Source organism: Rhinoderma darwinii, chromosome 4, assembly GCF_050947455.1.
Source record: "Rhinoderma darwinii isolate aRhiDar2 chromosome 4, aRhiDar2.hap1, whole genome shotgun sequence".
NCBI lineage: Eukaryota > Metazoa > Chordata > Amphibia > Anura > Rhinodermatidae > Rhinoderma > Rhinoderma darwinii.
In genome coordinates, this window is record NC_134690.1 from 340122895 (window position 1) to 340143348 (window position 20454).

The 20454-nt window shown below is 42.7% G+C and overlaps 1 protein-coding gene across 1 annotated transcript in view; it reads left to right on the forward strand.

The window, feature by feature from the left end:
• Positions 1-1630: 1630 nt before the first annotated feature.
• Positions 1631-20454, forward strand: part of MYCT1 (MYC target 1) — a 59003-nt gene continuing 40179 nt past the window's right edge. Inside the window, exon 1 of the mRNA XM_075864447.1 lies at positions 1631-1833. Coding sequence (XP_075720562.1) covers positions 1743-1833 — 91 coding nt within the window. The 5' untranslated portion in view covers positions 1631-1742. The remainder of the gene's footprint in view (positions 1834-20454) is intronic.

A 20454-nucleotide genomic window follows, 5' to 3' on the forward strand; every position in this document is an offset into this window, starting at 1 on the left:
GAAAGATGTAATTTTTATTAATACCATTTTGGGAAATGTCGGGCATTTCAATCACTTTTTATTCAATTTTTCGTGGGCTTGAAGTGGCAAACAAACTCAGATTCAGCCATTTTGACCTGTTTTTCCGCTAAGACGTTCACCGTATTGGATGAATATTTTTTGGTCATTTTCGGTCGTGGAGACACCTAATATGCTTATGTTTATTGATTTTTATATGTGATCTAGGGAAAGATGGGTGATTTGAATTTTTATATATTTTTTTAAACTTTTATTTAGCTTCCTACCAGGCTTGAACCTGCGATCATTAGATTGCTTATGCCATAGACTGCAATATGCCACAGGCAGGTTTCAATAGCAATGTTCCTATAGCAAGGCTGGGAGCGTTCACAAGGATCCCAGCTGCTACAGGAATACACCGGCTCCCGCGATCTTGCCGTGCGGGAGCCGGTGACTGGCCCCGAAGTGGAAGGGGCAGTAAAAACTTTTCTGATCGCAAGCATTGCCGCTGGGTCCCTGCTGTGCAACACAGCAGAGACCCGGCGGTTATGGCACCCGCTCTGCTTCTGAGCAGGAGCCATATTTAAATATAATTTCCCATTGTAAATCGCCAGTGGGGAAACGGGAAAGGGTTAATGTCAAAATCCCTGGTAACCTATGGCAGTGAAGGTGTACATTTGTAGAATTCTACTCTAAGGGTATGTTCACATAAGGCACAGGGAATTCCGCTCGAAAAAACGCGTAACCGTACATAAAAAAGTCTATACTTACCCGTAGCCATGGCGACGTGTCCCTCTGACATCCTGCAGCCCGGCCTCCTGGGATGACGTTTCATCCCATGTGACCGCTGCAGCCTGAGACATAGATTGACATGCTGCTGATTAAAACAACCTACCACAGGTCAATTTATGAATCGCTTCTCAGCGGGTTTTCTACGCTGCGTGTGGATGAGATTTGTTCAAATCTCATCCACTTTGCTGTTACTGTATTCTGCTGTGGATTTTCCTGAGAGAAGCTGTCTCATTGATCGGCCGGTGTAATAGGGCTTTTAGTAGTAACGATTTATTTGGTTCAAATAAAATTTAGGAAAATAGGGATTATTCAGGATTAAAATTCAATCGCACAGTTCATGTGAGATGAGGGAAAGTTATATTTTGAAAGGTGGAGTTTTTTTTGTGATAAGGAAGAGATTTGTGGGAAAACTGGAACATACAGTAAACTGAGGAAGCTAGTTATTTCAGGAATGGTATACTATAGGTCCTGTGTTGTAAACTTTCACGCTGACTGAAGTTCCTTGATGGGATATTACTAAACAGTACTACAATACTGAGGAGTACTTCAAACGGGCATAGAATAGCCACTGGCTTACAGTCACGTGTCTTCGGGACTTTGGATATTGCCGCCTGTTGTTCACTGGTGAAAGAAGTACAGTAAATGTAAGCACAGCATATTTGAGAATGCCATGGAATTGTGCATTGTTTAGAGTCAATTCAGTGAAACTGGGGAAATGACGAGAAGGAAATTGTTCCATGTCTCAGGAACTGTGTGGTGTCCTGAGATAAGAAGTGGTTTATTCGCTGTGAGTATAAATGCAGGAAACGTGCTACACTCATGTTTCCTTTGACACAACCAAAGTGCACTAGGGATGTAGACGAACTTACTCAGTCTGCCACTGAAACTCACTCAACTTCTCAATCCTTGCATGACATAACTGGACCTACTTGCCATAGATTCATACGTTGGATATGGGTAACATCACAGTTCATCAGAACGTTACATGCTATGCGGAGTCAAAGAACATGACGTACTTTGCAACATTGCCAGACAATTTTTTTGGTAAGAGCATCTTGCCCATATTGATTGTTAGGTTGATCATATAGATTGTAGAATTTCTAGAGGTGGGATGCAGGTCTGGCGCCTTATATCAATTCATTATATTATGACCCATGATACAAGAAACCCAGTTCATGTAAATACTTTGACTTAACTGCATGTATCACTTTTACCATATGTTCATATGGGTCTGACTCTACCTCACTAACAACATTGTCTTTATCAGTGATTTTAAAAAAATGTTTTTTTATTGGATAAGTACATTTCTGTAACGGGAAGATGGTTGGTGGAGGGAGGAAAATGTATAAAATATAATATAGCTGTCGTATCATCATTATTATTATTATTATTATTACTACGGTCATTAATAATAATAATAATTTAAAAAAGAATAATAATAATAATGGAATAATCATAATAATTATGTTTTATAAAATTATTACTATTGTATTTTTCTTAGTATTTATGTTTTACATACATACACACATAGATACAGACCTATATACATACATACACACATACATACATACATACATACATACATACATACATACATTTAGTAAATTGCTTCTACTTACAGTAGGAAAATTTACTGGTTGCAATACATATTTGGGTATTTAATTTGGTTATATAATTTGGGTAACATTTACATTAAAAAAATGTATATATAATTTATACTGTGTTTTGCTGACAGATTTGGAGGATACTAGGCAGGAATTTTTATTCTCCACAGGACTGCAAACTTAATATGAAATAGTCTTTCACTTGCTGCAGAAATTCTGAGAACATGTATGTACTAGGGAGTTGCTTTCTGCCATGGAATGCGGAGTATTGTAGTAAAGTGTGATCTTGTATTGTTCTGTGATGCATTGTTAACCTTTAACATAGTTGTTTTATGATTCTGCTTAAACAGGATGCTTTATATGAGTGTGGTTTGTATTGGAGGAAGCTATGGCATTAAAACAAATATTTGTGCGTAGAACACACACTGAGCCCCATTTAGAATTCTTGATTTAGTAGAGCATGCTTCCATCATTTTAGCACGAGGAATAATAGATTTTTACCTGAAAAATAGAGCACCACACAGAGGCATCCTACGATCGCATACTTGTGTCTGCAGCTATGTTTAATGGAACCATAGGGAATATAGTTTTAGACCTCATGTTAAAGCAGAGCGGCATAAGACCTGAACCTGAAGGTGAAATGAAAAAGAATTTGTCAGCATCTCCTAGCATCCCATTCGTGAAAAATGGTCCATACTTTGGTAGATGTTTTTCACAGACCTATTGACTTGAATGGGCGAGTCTAGTGTGAGAATTGGACCACAGTAGTGCATGCTATGATCTTCGCTGCGTGGACTAACAGCCAGTGCGGAAAATCGGACCTGTGAATTAGTCCATTGACTTTAAATGTGTTAGCGTTCAGTCAGTGTGCTCTCTGTTTTAGGGCTTATTCAGACGAACGTATAATACGTCCGTGTAACGCACGGACCTATGTTAGTCAATGGGGTCGTTCAGACTGTCCGTGATTTTCACGCAGCGTATGTCCTCTGCATAAAACTCACGACATGTCCTATATTTGCCCATTTTTGAAGTCAATGGGTGCGTGAAAACCGCGCACGGCACACGGACGCACTTCCGTGTGCCGCGCGTGCTGCGCGCTACAGTAGTCAAAACTATGAATGAAAACAGTAGTCAAAACTATGAATGAAAACAGTAGTCAAAACTATGAATGAAAACAGAAAAGCACCACGTGCTTTTCTGTTTACAAACATAAAAACAGAGTGTCATAATGATGGTGGCTGCGCGAAAATCACACAGCCACGCATCATATGCTGCTGACACACGGAGCTTTTACAGACCTTTTGCGCGCGCAAAACGCTGCATTTTTTGCGCTCGCAAAATGCACACGCTCGTGTAAATCCGGCCTTACAGTCAGACAGCACACAGACGTGAAGTTGTCTGAATAGGCCAATACAATATTCACTTATGGGCAGCTTCATTGAGTTTTATCAAGGGGAGCGTAAATAGCTGCCAGGTGGAGTATATGGACTGTCGTCATAAAAAACATCCTGTGTTTTGTACAAAATATGGGAAGTTGTACATCTTTTAAAACTTGCTAACAGTGTCACAGTATCCTCAACCCACACAGCCAAAGCTGTATTATTTCCAATCAGGAGAAGGTAGGGAACAGATTTATTACTAGTACGGCAGTGACACTATATTCTAAATGCTTGAGAAAGTCTTCTTTAGGTCGAAACGTCGCCTAGAATATTTCATGAAATAATAAATGAAGTTGATTTTTGGAGATAATGCTGATGTCTATTCATTTTTTATATACTATCTATTGCTCTGTGACATGAAGAGAAAAGTTATATACTAATATATACATAGAGTTCCAGTTCTCTTATTATATGTTAGTTATATCCAAGTATATGTCCCTGTATCCATGGATGCAAAAAAAGAGAGACTATTGTGTGTGCTGGTCATGTTACATGTGTGTACACTGTATGGCTGTACATGCAATGTCAAAGATATACATTTCAGAAATGTTATAAGGTATGTACAGTTTTGTAACCAATTGCTAAAATAATAAAATGAATAAATGAATGAATGAATATATCCTACTGAAAATCCCATTCTAGGGAAAAGGAGGAATTGTTTTGGCATGATTCCTGCAAGCCACATTTTAGTTGGGTTTTGTACTCTGGCATATATTAAGGCTTTTCCTCAGGATTACATAAAGTTTATTAACCCCTTCCCGACCACCCCACGTAGATTGACAGGCTGCAGCGCTGGTCCTTGTGTCTGCAGCCCGTTAATCTACGTGTGCTCCTAACGGAGCGCACATGCATTTCCCTATGCCCGGCATCTCCCAGTACTGGCTGCTACTAGCAACCTTAATATCACAGTGGTCATCCCCGCCGATGAACCCCTTAAATGCGGCAGTCAATAGCGATGTTACAACAACATCGGCATTCCGCGGCGTGATTAAGGGGTGCTGATGGTTGCTATGGCAACCGGACGCCTAACCAAGGCCTCCAGTCTGATAGGTATAATACCCTGCATATATAACTGACAGTTATAATACACTGCGTATTATAACAATGTTCCAACAGTTGGATCTTTAAGTCCCTAGTGGGATTTTAAAAAAAAATACAAAAAATGTACAAAATAAAAAAGTAGAAGTCCTTTATTATTATGAAAAATGAAAAAAATAAAATAAACTATGCATAATTGGTATCATAGCGTCCGTAACGGCCTGAACTATAAAAATATAATGTTATTTATCCAGCACGGTGACCGCCATAAAAAAAATAAAAAACAATACCAGAATTGCTATTTTTAGTCACTTCAGCTCCCAAAAAAATTAATAAATAGGGATCAAAAGTCGCATGTACCCAAAAATCGTACCAATAAAAACTACTGTTTGTTCTTCAAAAAACAAGCCCTCACACAGGTTTCTTGATGGAAAAGTAAAAAAGTTGTGGCTCCTAGAATATGGCGACACAAAAACAAAATAATTTTTTTAAAACCGTGATTTTATCGTGCAAACACCGTAAAACATGAAAAACCTATATACATATGGTATCGCCATAATCGCATCGACCCGCAGAATAAATTAAATATGCAATTTATAGCGCATGGTGAATGCCATAAAAAAAAACAAAAAAAAACTAGAAGTTTTCACAGCCTAATTACACTAAATTCAGCAAAAAACCTATGGGATAAAAATGCTCACTATATCCCTAGATAAATTCTTTTTAGGGCTGTAGTTTCCCAAATGGGGTCACTTCTGTGGTGTCTCCACTTTGTTGGTCCATCAGGGGCTTTGCAAATATGACTTGACACCCGAAAACCAATCCAGCAAACTTGAGTTCCAATAGCCAAATAGTGCTCCTTCCCTTCTGCCGTGTATCCAAGTAGCAGTTTGTTACCACCTATGGGGTATTGCCGTAATCAGGAGAAATTGTTTTACAAATTTTGGGGTGCTTTTTCTTCTTTATGCCTTGTAAAAATTGATAATTTCGAAGTTTTATTTGAAAAAATTTAGATTTTAATTTTTACGGACTAATTCCACTAAATTCAGCAAAAAACCTGTGTGGTTAAATGCTCCTTATACCACTCTATAAATTCCTTGAGGCGTGTAGTTTGCCAAATGGTGTCTTTTTGGGGGTGTTTCCTCTGTTTTGGCCCCACAAGACCTCTTCCAACCTGACATGGTGCCTAAAATATATTCTAATTAAAAGGAGGCCCAAAAATCCTCTAGGTGCCCTTCTGTGGGCTGTATTTCAGTCCATTAGCACACTAGGGTCACATGTGGGATATTTATAAAATCTGCAGAATCTGGGCAATAAATATTGAGTTGCGTTTCTCTGGTAAAACCTTTTGTGTTACAGAAAAAAAGTGGATTTAAATTAATTTTCTGACAAAATGAATAAATTTGTAAATGTAACCTCTATTTTGCTTTAATTCCTGTGAAACACCTAAAGGGTTAAGAAACTTTCTAAATGCTGTTTTGAAAACTTTGAGGGGTGCAGTTTTTAAAATGGGGTGACTTATTGGGGGTTTCTAATATATAAGGCCCTCAAAGCCACTTCAGAACTGAATTGGTACCTATAAAAATAGGTTTTGGAAATTTTCTTGAAAATGTGAGAAATTGCTGCTAAAGTTCTAAGCCTTGCAACGTCCTAGAAAAATAAAAGGATGTTCAAAAAACAATGCCAACATAAAGTAGACATATGGTTGATGTAAACTAGTAACTATTTTGTGTGGCATTGCTATCTGTTTTACAAGCAGATACATTAAAATTTAGAATGCTAATTTTTGCAAATTTTCTCTAAAGTTTGGTGTTTTTCACAAATAAATACTGAATTTATTGATCAAATTTTTCCAGTAACATAAACTACAATATTTCAAGAGAAAACAATCTCAGAATCGCTTGGATAGGTAAAAGCATTCCCAAGTTATTACCACATAAAGTGACAAATTTGAAAAAATCGTCTGCTTCCACTAGGCCAAAACAGGCTGTGTCCTGAAGGGGTTAACATGAGAATAATCTTTGATTATATTTTGTAATAAACTCTCAGTGGCCACTTAATAAGGTTGGCCTTGCTTGTATGGGGCAGGATTCCCTTTTTTTCTAAAATCAACATCTGTTTTTTATGGCATGGATTTAACTAAATGCTGGAAACATTTCTTAGCGGTCTCATCCATATTATAGCATCAAGCTGTTGCTCCAGATTTGTCGTCTGCACATTCATGCTGCTAATCTTCCTTTGTACCACATTTCAAATGTGCTCTATTGGATTGAGATCTTCTGTCTGTACAGGCCATTAGACTACACTGAACTAAATGTCATTATTAGGGTAAGGACACACGGAGCGACCCTGAAATGGCCATGACGCGGCCAACAACCGTGGCGGCGCCATGTTCGGTGTGGCTGTCAAATACCCTGTTAATGGCTGTGCGTTATTGCGTGTAAAACAGCCCTTTACCTGCAAAATTGTGTGGCCATACAGGGTGTAGTAATTAATGGCCACCCAATTTTGCAGGTAAAGGGCCGTTTTACTCACAGTAATGCACGGCCATTAACAGGCTATTTGGCGCGGTTGTTGGCCGTGTTGTGACCGTGTCAGAGCTGCTCTGTGTGGCCTTACTCTTATGGAACCAGTTTGAGATGGTATGTGTCTTTGTGGAATTTTGCAGGAAGCAGCCATTAGACTAGGGATGCGCAACCTTTTATGGCCTGAGGGCCACATTGTTAGATTGTACCGCTCCCAAGGGCCACCATAAAACTTAAATAGGTATCACCATCTGGGACATTTATCGCTTATTGACTGTACAGCTTTATGCCATAAATGTCTGGTAAGTGGGAGTTCCAATTTTGAGGGCATTGCGTAACTCTCACAAACTCAATGGAAAAAAACAGTATGCATTTGTTGCCACGTCTCCACCCGTTTAAATGATCACACTGGGTAAAATGGACACACTGCATTATGCCTAGTGCAGGGCCTGGGGGGCAGTGAATGACAGAGGGTTTCAAAGGGCACCAAAGAGAGAATACCAGTGATGCAGCACCGTGTCAGGCCTAACACCAGGGCCGCCATCAGGAATTTCAGGGCCCCCTACAGCTAAATTTTCTGGGCCCCCCTACCGTGGCACCGCCTGTTAACGGTACTCCGTCCAGCACTATATCATGGTACCCAGGGCCGCCATCAGGGGGGGTATTATGGGTACTGATGTGAGAGGCCCGGCCAAACCTAATTGAAAGGGGGGCCCGGCAAACTGCCGCGACTTGCCTTTAGTAGAAAAAAAACAGGCCCCTGCAATGGGGCCCGTTTTTTTCACCAAAAGAATGTCATGAGCTGCGGGCCCCCCTTTCAATTAGGTTTGGCCGGGCCTCTCACATCAGTACCCCTAATACCCCCCCTGATGGTGGCCCTGGGTAGCATGGGGGCCGTCAAACACCGCCGCCCGTGCGACCGATCACGCGCACCCACAAACTCCTGCGCATGCGCACCGGTGACCGCCTGGAACCGCGCACCGAATTTTGAGGCAGATTTTGACCTGCCCACACTATCTTGCCGCGTTTTTTGCCTGCGGCGATTGAGGACAGCAGACAGAAAACGCAGCGAAAAATGCATTTTCTGCCCCCCATTGATTTCGATGGCAGGTCAGATGCGGAACCGCGGCAAGAAAGGACGTGCTGCTTTTTCTTTTTTCCGCGACTGGCTCCCATTGATTTCAGATTAAATCAATGGGAGGCGGTTTTGGAAGTTGTTTGGTGCTGATTCTGACGCAGTGTCCGAGTCAATATCAAGGCCCAAAAACTCTGTGAACTGGGCCTTATTGTTAGGGCTTATTCAGACGAACGTGTAATACATCCGTGCAACGTGCGTGATTTTCACGCGCCTCGCACGGACCTATGTTACTCTATGGGGCCGTGCGGACTGTCAGTGATTTTCATGCAGCGTGTGTCCGTGTGTCCGCTGCGTAAAACTCACGACATGTCCGATATTTGTGCATTGTTCGAGCATCACGCACCCATTGAAGTCAATGGGTGCGTGAAAATCCCGCCCAGCACTTCCGCAGCCGTATAAACTATGAATGAAAACAGAAAAGCACCACGTGCTACAAACATACAAACAGAGTGTCATAATGATGGCGGCTGCGCGAAAATCACGCAGCCGCGCATCATACGCTGCTGACACACGGAGCGGTTATGGACCTTTTGCAAGCGCAAAATGCCACGTTTTTTGCGCGTGCAAAAAGCGCACGCTTGTGTAAATCCGGCCTTAGGGTAGGAACACACTAGGCATGAACGCTGCGGATTTTATGCAACACATTTTATTGTGGAGAATCCGCAGTGTATTACAGTCGCAGCAGAGGGGGTCAGATATGAACAAATCTCATCCACACGCTGCAAAAATAATGGACCTGCAGTGTGGCTTTTTGGCTTTTTAAGCCGCTGCATGTCAATGTATTCTGTGGAATCGCTGCTCCTCTGTTGCGGAAATGCTGCGGTTCTGCCGCAAAAATCACACATGAGAAGAAAAAAAAAGGCACTTTTTTAAATTTATAAAAAAGTTTAGACTTACCCCGGCCGTAGTCCTGGTGACGCGATCCTCTATTCTTAGCGCAGCCCCGCCTCCTGTCATGACGTTTCATCCCATGTGACTGCTGCAGCGGTCACATGGTCTACAGCGTCATCCCAGGAGGCGGGGCTACGTTCAGAAGAGAGAGATGCGTCACCTAAACTACGGCCGGGGCAAGTCTAAACGTTTTTTTCCCTGCAGGATTCCCGCAGCGGACATGCCTCACGAAACCTGTGCCACTATTTGGTGCGGTTTTGCTGGCAGAATTCTGCAGGGAATCCTGCAGGGAAAAAAAGTTTAGACTTGCCCCGGCCGTAGTCCTGGTGACGCATCTCTCTCTTCTGAACGTAGCCCCGCCTCCTGGGATGACGCTGTAGACCATGTGACCGCTGCAGCAGTCACATGGGATGAAACGTCATGACAGGAGGCCGGGCTGCGCTAAGAATAGAGGATCGCGTCACCAGGACTACGGCCGGGGCAAGTCTAGACTTTTTTATAAATTTAAAAAAGTGCCTTTTTTTTTTCTCATGTGTGATTTTTGCGGCAGAACCGCAGCATTTCCGCAACAGAGGAGCGGCGATTCCACAGAATAAATTGACACGCTGCGGCTTAAAAAGCCAAAAAGCCACACTGCAGGTCCATTATTTTTGCAGCATGTGGATGAGATTTGTTCAAATCCCACCCACTCTGCTGCGACTGTAATACGCTGCGGATTTTCCACAATAAAATGTGTTGCATAAAATCCGCAGCGTTCATGCCTAGTGTGTTCCTACCCTAAGGCCGGATTTACACAAGCGTGTGCTTTTTGCACGCGCAAAAAACGTGGCGTTTTGCGCATGCAAAAGGTCCATAACAGCTCCGTGTGTCAGCAGCGTATGATGCGCGGCTGCGTGATTTTCACGCAGCCGCCATCATTATGACACTCTGTTTGTAGCACGTGGTGCTTTTCTGTTTTCATTCATAGTTTATACGGCTGCGGAAGTGCTGGCCGTGATTTTCACGCACCCATTGACTTCAATGGGTGCGTGATGCGCGAACAATGCACAAATATAGGACATGTCATGAGTTTTACGCAGCGGACACACGGACACACGCTGCGTGAAAATCACTGACAGTCTGAACGGCCCCATAGAGTAACATAGGTCCGTGCGAGGCGTGTGAAAATCTCGCACGTTGCACGGACGTATTACACGTTCGTCTGAATAAGCCCTAACAATAAGGCCCAGTTCAGAGTTTTTGGCAATTGATATTGACTCGGACACTGCGTCAGAATCAGCACCAAACAACTTCCAAAACCGCCTCCCATTGATTTAATCTGAAATCAATGGGAGCCAGTCGCGGAAAAAAGAAAAAGCAGCACGTCCTTTCTTGCCGCGGTTCTGCCTCTGACCTGCCATCGAAATCAATGGGAGGCAGAAAATGCATTTTTCGCTGCATTTTTTGTCAGCTGTCCTCAATCGCCGCGGGCAAAAAACGCAGCAAGAAAACGCGGCAAGATAGTGTGGGCAGGTCAAAATCTGCCTCAAAATTCTTTAAGGAATTTTGAGGCAGATTTTTTTTTGCCTGCAAAATACTGTGTGAACAGGGCCATACATGATCAGCACTTTGAGATAATTTACTCACTGTGTCAGAAGAGATGCTCCCACTCCAGTCCTCTTCCGGCGATGTCTTCCAGGCGAGGTCTTCGGTCCAGACGTCCAGGTAAGTTTTGTCCATGTGTGTCCGGCGGCTGCGCGCGCTTCGTTCGCGGGCGGTCTCCAGTGCGGGCGTTCGTGGGTGCGCGCTCGCGAGTGCGCACGCGCGGGAGTTTCCTTGTGCGCGCGATCGGGTGCGCGCGCGCGGGCGGACCGTTTGACAGCCCCCTATGACGAGGGGAGGGGGCCCGCAGCAGCAGCAGCAGCTCACGACATTCTTTTGGTGAAAAAAACGGGCCCCATTGCAGGGGCCCGTTTTTTCCTGCCAAAAGAATGTCGCGGCAGTTGCCGGGCCCCCCTTTCAATTAGGTTTGGCCGGGCCCCTCACACCACTACCCCTAATACCCCCCTGATGGCGGCCCTGCCTAACACAGTAACAATTTTTAAAGAAGAGTAGATGTAGCTAATGCCAATATAAAAACCAGAAATCTTTATTGAATACAAGTTAAAAAAGACATGAGTCCAAACAACTTAAAAAAGCGAAGAAGAACGACATTCTCAAAAATAGTACATTCTAGTAAATCCACATAGAGCCCACTAAGGAGCAAATAGTGTATAGTGTCCGGACGAAGGCAGTATCCTTCCGAAACGCACGTCGTGGTGGATGGCATTCTCTTGTATTAGCTCTTCATGGGTCTGTATTACTATTTGCACATTTTTTGTCTCTATCTCTACATTTGATAAGTTGCATTTGCACTTTATTCAGAGTCTGTGTCGATACTACAAAATGATCCAATTTTGTCCTCTTTTGATAAATCTATTTGCCCATGTCAGATATACTATATACTTTTCGCTCATTTGTGAGCTCTATGGGGAATTACTATAGTGTGCTATTTTTAAGAATGTCGTTCTTCGCTTTTTTAAATTGTTTGGACTCGTCTTTTTTAACTTGTAATCAATAAAGATTTATCTTTTTTATATTGGAATTAGCTGCATCTACTCTTCTTTATAGGTCTAATATCTTATTTGATGCTGCCATTGACTGTGTATGAAAGTGAGGGTAAATTGCCACTTGGCTATAGACATTACTTGTTTTGCTATTTATTTCCTTTTTATTCATTGTTTTTTTTTTTTTTTAAGCTATCCCTTTTTGTTTTAATAAAACAGTAACAGTTTATTCCCCCATAAGGCTATGTTCACATGGGGTATTTTGCCGAGTTTTTTGACGCGGAAACCGCGTCGCAAAACTCGGCAGAAACGGCCCGAGAACGCCTCCCATTGATTTCAATGGGAGGCGTCGGCGTCTTTTTCCCGCGAGCAGTAAAACTGCCTCGTGGGAAAAAGAAGCGACATGCCCTATCTTCGGGCGCTTCCGCCTCCGACCTCCCATTGACTTCAATGGGAGGCAGGAGAAAGCGTATTTCTCGCTGTTTTATGCCCGCGGCGCTCAATGGCCGCGGGCGAAAAACGGCGCGAAAATCGGCGTGCAGGGAGAGGAATATCTGCCTCAAAGTTCCAAACGGAATTTTGAGGCAGATATTCCTCCCCCAAAATACTCCGTGTGAACAGTGCCAGAAACAGCAAGTCCCTCAGTAGTGGCAGCCACATGGTGCCCTCTATAAGGGTATGTTCACACGAGGGCGTCCGTAACGGCTGAAATTACGGGGATGTTTCAGCCTGAAAACATCCCCGTAATTTCAGCCGTAACGGCATGTGCAGGCGCTTGAACGCCGCGTCAATTACGGACGTAATTGGCGCTGCTATTCATTGAAGTCAATGAGTAACGGCTCCAATTACGGCCAAAGAAGTGACAGGTCACTTCTTTGACGCGGGCGTCTATTTACGCGCCGTCATTTGACAGCGGCGCGTAAATTACGCCTCGTGTGAACAGACAAACGTCTGCCCATTGCTTTCAATGGGCAGATGTTTGTCAACGCTAATGAGGCGCTATTTTCGGACGTAATTCGGGGCAAAAATGCCCGAATTACGTCCGTAATTAGTGCGTGTGAACATACCCTAACAGTGCATAGCATAAAGTGCCTCTGGGGGGCAGCACATAATGACTGCTCTACATTAAATGATGATACACTGTACCTATGAAGGGATCTATATAACAACAACATTCAGGTAGACTGTGGTATTTAAGCAATGCTCAATGGTTTTAAGGGCCTTGATGTGTGCCAATAAAATATTCTCCACACCATTACACTACTAGCACCAAAATCATACATGGCAAGGTGGATACATGGGATCATGTGGTTTATGCCAAATTCTTATATTACCTTCTGAATGGTGTAGTGAAAACCAGGAGAATTGATTAAACCAAGTGGTATCTTTGTAAATCCTTACCAGTCCAGTTTAAATGAGTCTGTGTCAATGTACACTCAGTAAGGCCTCATGCACACGACCGTGCAGTATTTATGGTCCGTAAATACTGCACGGAAGGGCCACAGAGTGTCACCCGCATTTGTGGACCGTGGCACAGTAATAAGTACAGGATCACGGTCTGGAAATGCATCAAATAGGACATGTCCTATTTTTTGTGGGTCACTTCGATGACCTGGACACACACCCGTAAATATATCGTGGCCGATAGAAATTAATGGGTCAGTATTTTATCCGCAATTACGGATCTTGTAATTACGAATTACAGTTTCTTAATAGACAATTGGGCGTTTTACTTTTTGACCAAGTGGGCGTTGTGGAGAGAAGTGTATGACGCTGACCAATCAGTGACAAATCAGCGTCATACACTTCTCCCCATTCATTTACACAGCATATAGTGATCTTATTACATCACTATGTGCAGCCACATAAACACACTATAAACACACTATAACGTTACTCAAGTGTCCTGACAGTGAATATACATTACCTTCAGCCAGGACGTGATGTCTATTCAGAATCCTGACACTTCTGTAGCGTCTGTGTGATATTTACAGCAAGGCAAGCGTAATCTCGCGAGATTTCGATGTAACCTGTCATTTAAAACGAGATTACGCTTGCCTTGCTGTAAATATCACACAGACGCTATAGAAGTGTCAGGATTCTGACTAGACATCACGTCCCGCCTGGAGGTAATGTATATTCACTGTCAGATCAATTGAGTTTTCGTTATAGTGTGTTTATGTGGCTGCACATAGTGATGTGCTGTGTAAATGAATGGAGAGAAGTGTATTATGCTGATTGGTCACTGATTGGTCAGTGTCATACACTTCTCTCCACAACGCCCACTTTGTCAAAAAGTAAAACACGCCCAGTTGTCCATTAAGAAACTCATTAGCATAAAGCTAAAATAGGTAAAAAAATTATAATTTTTCTAAATAAAAAACACTGCTGTAATCTACATTACAGTGCCGATCACAATATGAACAAGATAGGCCACTTATAATGTGGTGACAGAGCCTCTTTAAACCAGGAAGTTTGGGAGGTATGATTCCTCTCCTGGAGGAGCCCCTGACGTCACTGTACATATATGGATAGTGACGTCAGGGGGGATTCTACTCTTGGAGTATTGAATTCTATCTGCGCCTGGCCCGGCGCCCCCCCTACCTTCTCTCCTAGTTGAGCCCGGGGCACAAGACCCACCTGCCCCCTAGCTGTACCCCTGGTCAGCTGTAATACAAAGCTGACACCTGCAGCATATAGAGTGGGCTCAGCACGCTCCATACATCACCCTCCTTACCCCTATGTGCTATTATGTCATGGTGCGCGAAGGGATTAATGCACAGCGGATGGTGCAAAGTGAAAATTGACATTTTCCACTGATATGCCATTTTAGTGCACAATATGTTGTGCCCAGTTTGTGCCACTGAAGACAAATACCTCATAAAATGTTAAGCAGGTCCCCATGGTATGTTGCGGGACAATCTGTAACTTTCATTGGTACCATTTTGGGGTATATGTGATTTGTTTTATCAAGATTCGTTGAATTTTTTGGCAACAAGGTGACCAAAAACAAGCAATTCTGACAATATTTTTAATTCTTTCATTGTACAGTGTTCACCGTGGGCTATAAATGCCAATTTTATTTTATTTTGCGGGCTGATACGATTACGGCGATACCATATGTATACAGTTTATTTATTTTTTGTGTCACCATATTCTGAGAGCCATAACTTTTTTATGTTTCAGTTAAGAAAGCTGTGTAAGGGATTGTTTTTACATACAACTTTTTGATCACTTTTTATTCTACATTTTGGGAGGGGTTGTAACCAAAAAATAGTGATTCTGGCATTGGTTTTTTTTCTGCAGTGTTCACTGTGCGGGAAAAATAACATTATAGTTCGGGTCGTTACGAATGCGGTGATACCAAATATGTGTACTTTTTTAATGTTCTCCTTTTTTTTTATTATAATAAAATACTTATTATAGGAAAAAAACAGCCTTTGTTTTTTAAACTTATAACTTTTATTTTTACACTTTTATAAAACCTTTTTAACTTTTTTTAACTTTTTTTTTTTGTCCCACTAGGACACTTGAAGACCTGCAGCACTGATGGCTGCTATAATACATTACAGTACCTACATAGTGTAATGTATTCTAACTGTAAGGCTGGGTTCACACGACCTATTTTCAGGCGTAAACGAGGCGTATTATGCCTCGTTTTACGCCTGAAAATAGGGCTACAATACGTCGGCAAACATCTGCCCATTCATTTGAATGGGTTTGCCGACGTACTGTGCAGACAACCTGTAATTTACGCGTCGTCGTTTGACAGCTGTCAAACGACGATGCGTAAATGGACTGCCTCGGCAAAGAAGTGCAGGGCACTTCTTTGCCACGTAATTTGAGCTGTTCTTCATTGAACTCAATGAAGCACAGCTCAAGATTTACGAGCGTCTCAGACGCCTCGCAAAATGCGAGGAGGAGCATTTACGAGTGAAACGAGGCAGCTGTTAATAGTCTGTCTTTTCACACGTAAATGCCTCTCATCGTGTGAATATACCCTCAGTGTGACGCTGGCAATCACTCTGACAGGAAGCCAATGAGGACCAGCTGGAGGCTGGTTTTCATAGGCTTCTGTACATGGCAGAAATGGAGGCCATTGTCTGGCCTCCGGTTGCCATGCCAACCATCAGCACCCCCTGTGATTGCATCGTGGGGGCTGCCTATCTGCTGCAAACCCCTTAAATGCGGCAACAGTGGGGTGTTAGCTGTTGGAGACAACTGACCTCTGGGTTCCCGTTGTACACTGTCGCCGACAGTGTGCACGAGGAACGACTCAGTAACTGTACGTCCTGGTACGCAAAGTAATCTCCCGCCAGGACAAATAATTGCGTCCTCGTGCGCCTAGGGGTTAAAATGGTGCCAATAAAAACTTAAACTCATACAGCTTTATCAATAGAAAAATTAAAATGTTATAGCTAAATCATGAAAAAAAAAAAGCTTGGTCTTGAAAACCTAAAATAATCGTTAAAAGAGTTGTCCACTATCAGCAAATTAATATTATTTTTTGTATAATTAAACGTTGTACAATTTTCCAATATACTTTCTGTGTTAATTCTTCATGGTTTTCAAGATCTCTGCTAGTTGTTATTCAGTAGGAACATTCATTGTGTATTTCCAGTGGATAAAATTCTGTCCATGGTCATGTGATGGACACAGGTGCTGGGATCATTAGCAGACATAGCTCTGATACACATACACCGCATTCCAAATTATTATGCAAATGTTATTTTTCGCTGATTTTCCTAAATAGTCAATGCAAGTGACAGTCAGTATAATCTTCAAGCCATCAACCGTTGGAGTATAATGCTAATTTTATTGAACAAATCTCCAAATGATAACAGATTTTTTTTTAGAAGTAAAAAACTCAAAATGCACTGTTTAAAATTATTATGCACAACAGAGATCAAAACATTTTAAAGGTTGTAAAGAGAACTAAAATGGTAATTTGTTGAATTTGCAGCATCAGGAGGTCATATTTACAGAAATCAAAAGCTCTTTCAATAAAAAAAAACTTAACAGGCCAAGTTACATGTTAACATAGGACCCCTTCTTTGATATCACCTTCACAATTCTTGCATCCATTGAATTTGTGAGTATTTTGACAGTTTCTGCTTGAATATCTTTGTAGGATGTCAGAATAGCCTCCCAGAGCTTCTGTTTTGATGTGAACTGCCTCCCACCCTCATAGATATTTTGCTTGAGGATGCTCCAAAGGTTCTCAATAGGGTTGAGGTCAGGGGAACAGGGGGGCCACACCATGAGTTTCTCTCCTTTTATGCCCATAGTAGCCAATGACACAGAGGTATTTTTTGCAGCATGAGATGGTGCATTGTCATGCATGAAGATAATTTTGCTACGGAAGGCACGGTTCTTCTTTTTGTACCACGGAAGAAAGTGGTCAGTCATAAACTCTACGTACTTTGCAGAGGTCATTTTCACACCGTCAGGGACCCTAAAGTGGCCTACCAGCTCTCTCCCCATGATTCCAGCCCAAAACATGACACCGCCACCTCCTTGCTGACGTCGCAGCCTTTTTGGGACATAGTGGCCATTCACCAAACATCCACTACTCCATCCATCTGGACCATCCAGGGTTGCACGGCACTCATCAGTAAACAACACGGTTTGAAAATTAGTCTTCATGTATTTCTGAGCCCACTGCAACCGTTTCTGCTTGTGAGCATCGTTTAGGGGTGGCCAAATAATAGCTTTATGCACACTTGCAAACCTCTGGAGGATCCTACACCTTGAGGTTCGCGGGACTCCAGAGGCACCAGTGGCTTCAAATACCTGTTTGCTGCTTTGCAATGACATTTTAGCAGCTGATCTCCTAATCCTATTAATTTGTCTGGCAGAAACCTTCCTCATTATGCCTTTATCTGAACGAACCCGTCTGTGCCATGAAACAGCCACAAATCTTTTCACAGTACGATGATCACGCTTAAGTTTTCTTGAAATATCCAATGTTTTCATATCTTGTCCAAGGTATTGCACTATTTCATGCTTTTCGGCAGCAGAGAGATCCTTTTTCTTTCTCATTTTGCTTGAAACCTGTGGCCTGCTTAATAATGTGGAACGTCCTTCTTAAGTAGTTTTCCTTTGATTGGGTACACCTGGCAAACAAATTATCCCAGGTGTCTGAGATTGATTACAATGATCCAAAGAGCCCTAAGGGTATGTGCACATGCTAGCTTGCATTTACGTCTGAAAAGACATTTTGCGAGGCTTCTCTGACAGCCGTAAATTTTGAGCTGTGCTTCATTGAGTTCAATGAAGAACGGCTCAAATTACGTCTGAAAGAAGTGTCCTGCACTTCTTTTGACGAGGCAGTATTTTTACGCGTCGTCGTTTGACAGCTGTCAAACGACGACGCGTAAATGACAGGTTGTCTGCACAGTACGTCGGCAAACCCATTCAAATGAATGGGCAGATGTTTGCCGACGTATTGTAGCCCTATTTTCAGACGTAAAACGAGGCATAAAACGCCTCGTTTATGTCTGAAAATAAGATGTGTGAACCCAGCCTAAGACACAATACCATCCATAAGTTTAACTGAAAAACGAATAATTAAATGTTCATGACACTTAAATCCAATGTGCATAATAATTTGGAACACGGTGTACAGTACTGTAACTGTAACGAGCCGTGCACCTGTCCTTCTGATTAAAAACAAGCATAGATCTTTTCAGCCTTTTTTTTTAAGGAACTAGCATTTTTTGCGGCGTTTTTTTTACTGCCATTTTTGGAGCTGTTTTTCTATTGAGTCAATGAAAAAGTACTCCAAAAATGGGTCAAGAAATTACATGCACTTCTTTTTACGAGGCTTTTTTTACGCGGCCATTTTAAAAATGGGCGCATAAAAAATGCCCCGTGGGAATGGAACGCTGTTTTTCCCATTGAAATCATTGGGCAGATTTTTGGAGGCGTTTAGCCACCGCATTTTTAGCCATTTTTCGGGGCGTTTACGGCCAGAAAAACGGCTGAAAATAGCCCGTGTGAACATACCCTAGGGCCTGGTTTACACGAGCATGTGCGTTTTGCGCACGCAAAAAACGCGGCGTTTTGCATGCGCAAAAGGTACTTAACAGCTCCGTGTGTCATCAGTGAATGATGCGCGGCTGCAAGATTTTCGCGCAGCCGCCATCATTATGACACTCCGTTTGGATGTTTGTAAACAGAAAAGCACGTGGTGCTTTTCTGTTTACATTCAGAGTTTGACAGCTGTTGTGCGAATCATGCTGTGCGCACGGAAGTGCTTCCGTGTGGTGCGCGTGATTTTCACGCACCGATGGACTTCAATGTGTGCGTGATGCGCGAACAGCGCACAAATTTAGGACATGTCGTGAGTTTTTTTCAGCGGAATCACGCTCAGCAAAACTCACGGACTGTCTGCATACCCCCATAGACTTACATAGGTCCGTACAACACGTGTGAAAAGCACGCGCGTCGCACGGACGTATATCACGCTCGTGTAAACGAGGCCTAACAGTGAGTAATTTTATTGCCACTTTCTGAGCTCATACATTGTCTGTATTCCCACTGCTGAAGGCCAGGTTCCCATGGGTTGGATACGCTGCATAAAAACTATGCAACGAATCCAACCTGGAACCCACAGTATATTCTGTCCGAAAAACTGCACCACATTATGGTTCGTTTTCTCAGACGATTTTCCGCTTCTTTAAGCAACGTTCATGCCTACCTAGGCCGTTATTATGGCGACGCGTCCCTCCTGTGCAGTCCGGTCCGTCCTCCCTGGTTGACGCTGCAGCCCATGTGACTGCTGCAGCCTGTGATTGGCTGCAGCAGCTGTCACATTGAATGTAGCGTCATCCCAGGGGGCCGGCCCTCAGACGTCATCCAGGTCGGCCTCTTGGGATGGCGATTCATCCCCTGTGACCGCTGCTACAGCCTGTGAGTGGCTGCAGCAGTCACATGGGATGCAATGTCACCCCAGGAGTTCGGACTGGACGAAGAAACACAGACTTCTGGGTAAGTATGTTTCTTTTTCTTTTTCAATAGTTGCGATTTTTGCGGCGTAATCTATGTGAATACGCCGCAAAAGTTGCAACACTTGGCTATCTGTTGAGGGATTTGTATCCCCATTGAATTAAAAAAAAACCTCAACAGAGAATCAACTAAAATTGAAATTTACATTTAAATTCCGCATCGTAGGTCAATTTATTAACGTTTATGCTGCGTTTTTCCCCCGCAGCATGGGCATGAGATTTTCTAAATCTCATCCACTTTTCTGCTACTGTAAATGCTGCTGAATTTCTGCACAGATTTCCGTTGCGGAAATTCAGCAGCTTTCACGCTACGTGGGAACCTGGCCTAACTGTAGAATGTTACATTACATTGTTTTCTCTTTAGGCTACATTCATACGAGTATGTCCAATTTGCGCGCGTAAAAAATGCAGCGTATTTCCAGCAGTTCATGTCCAT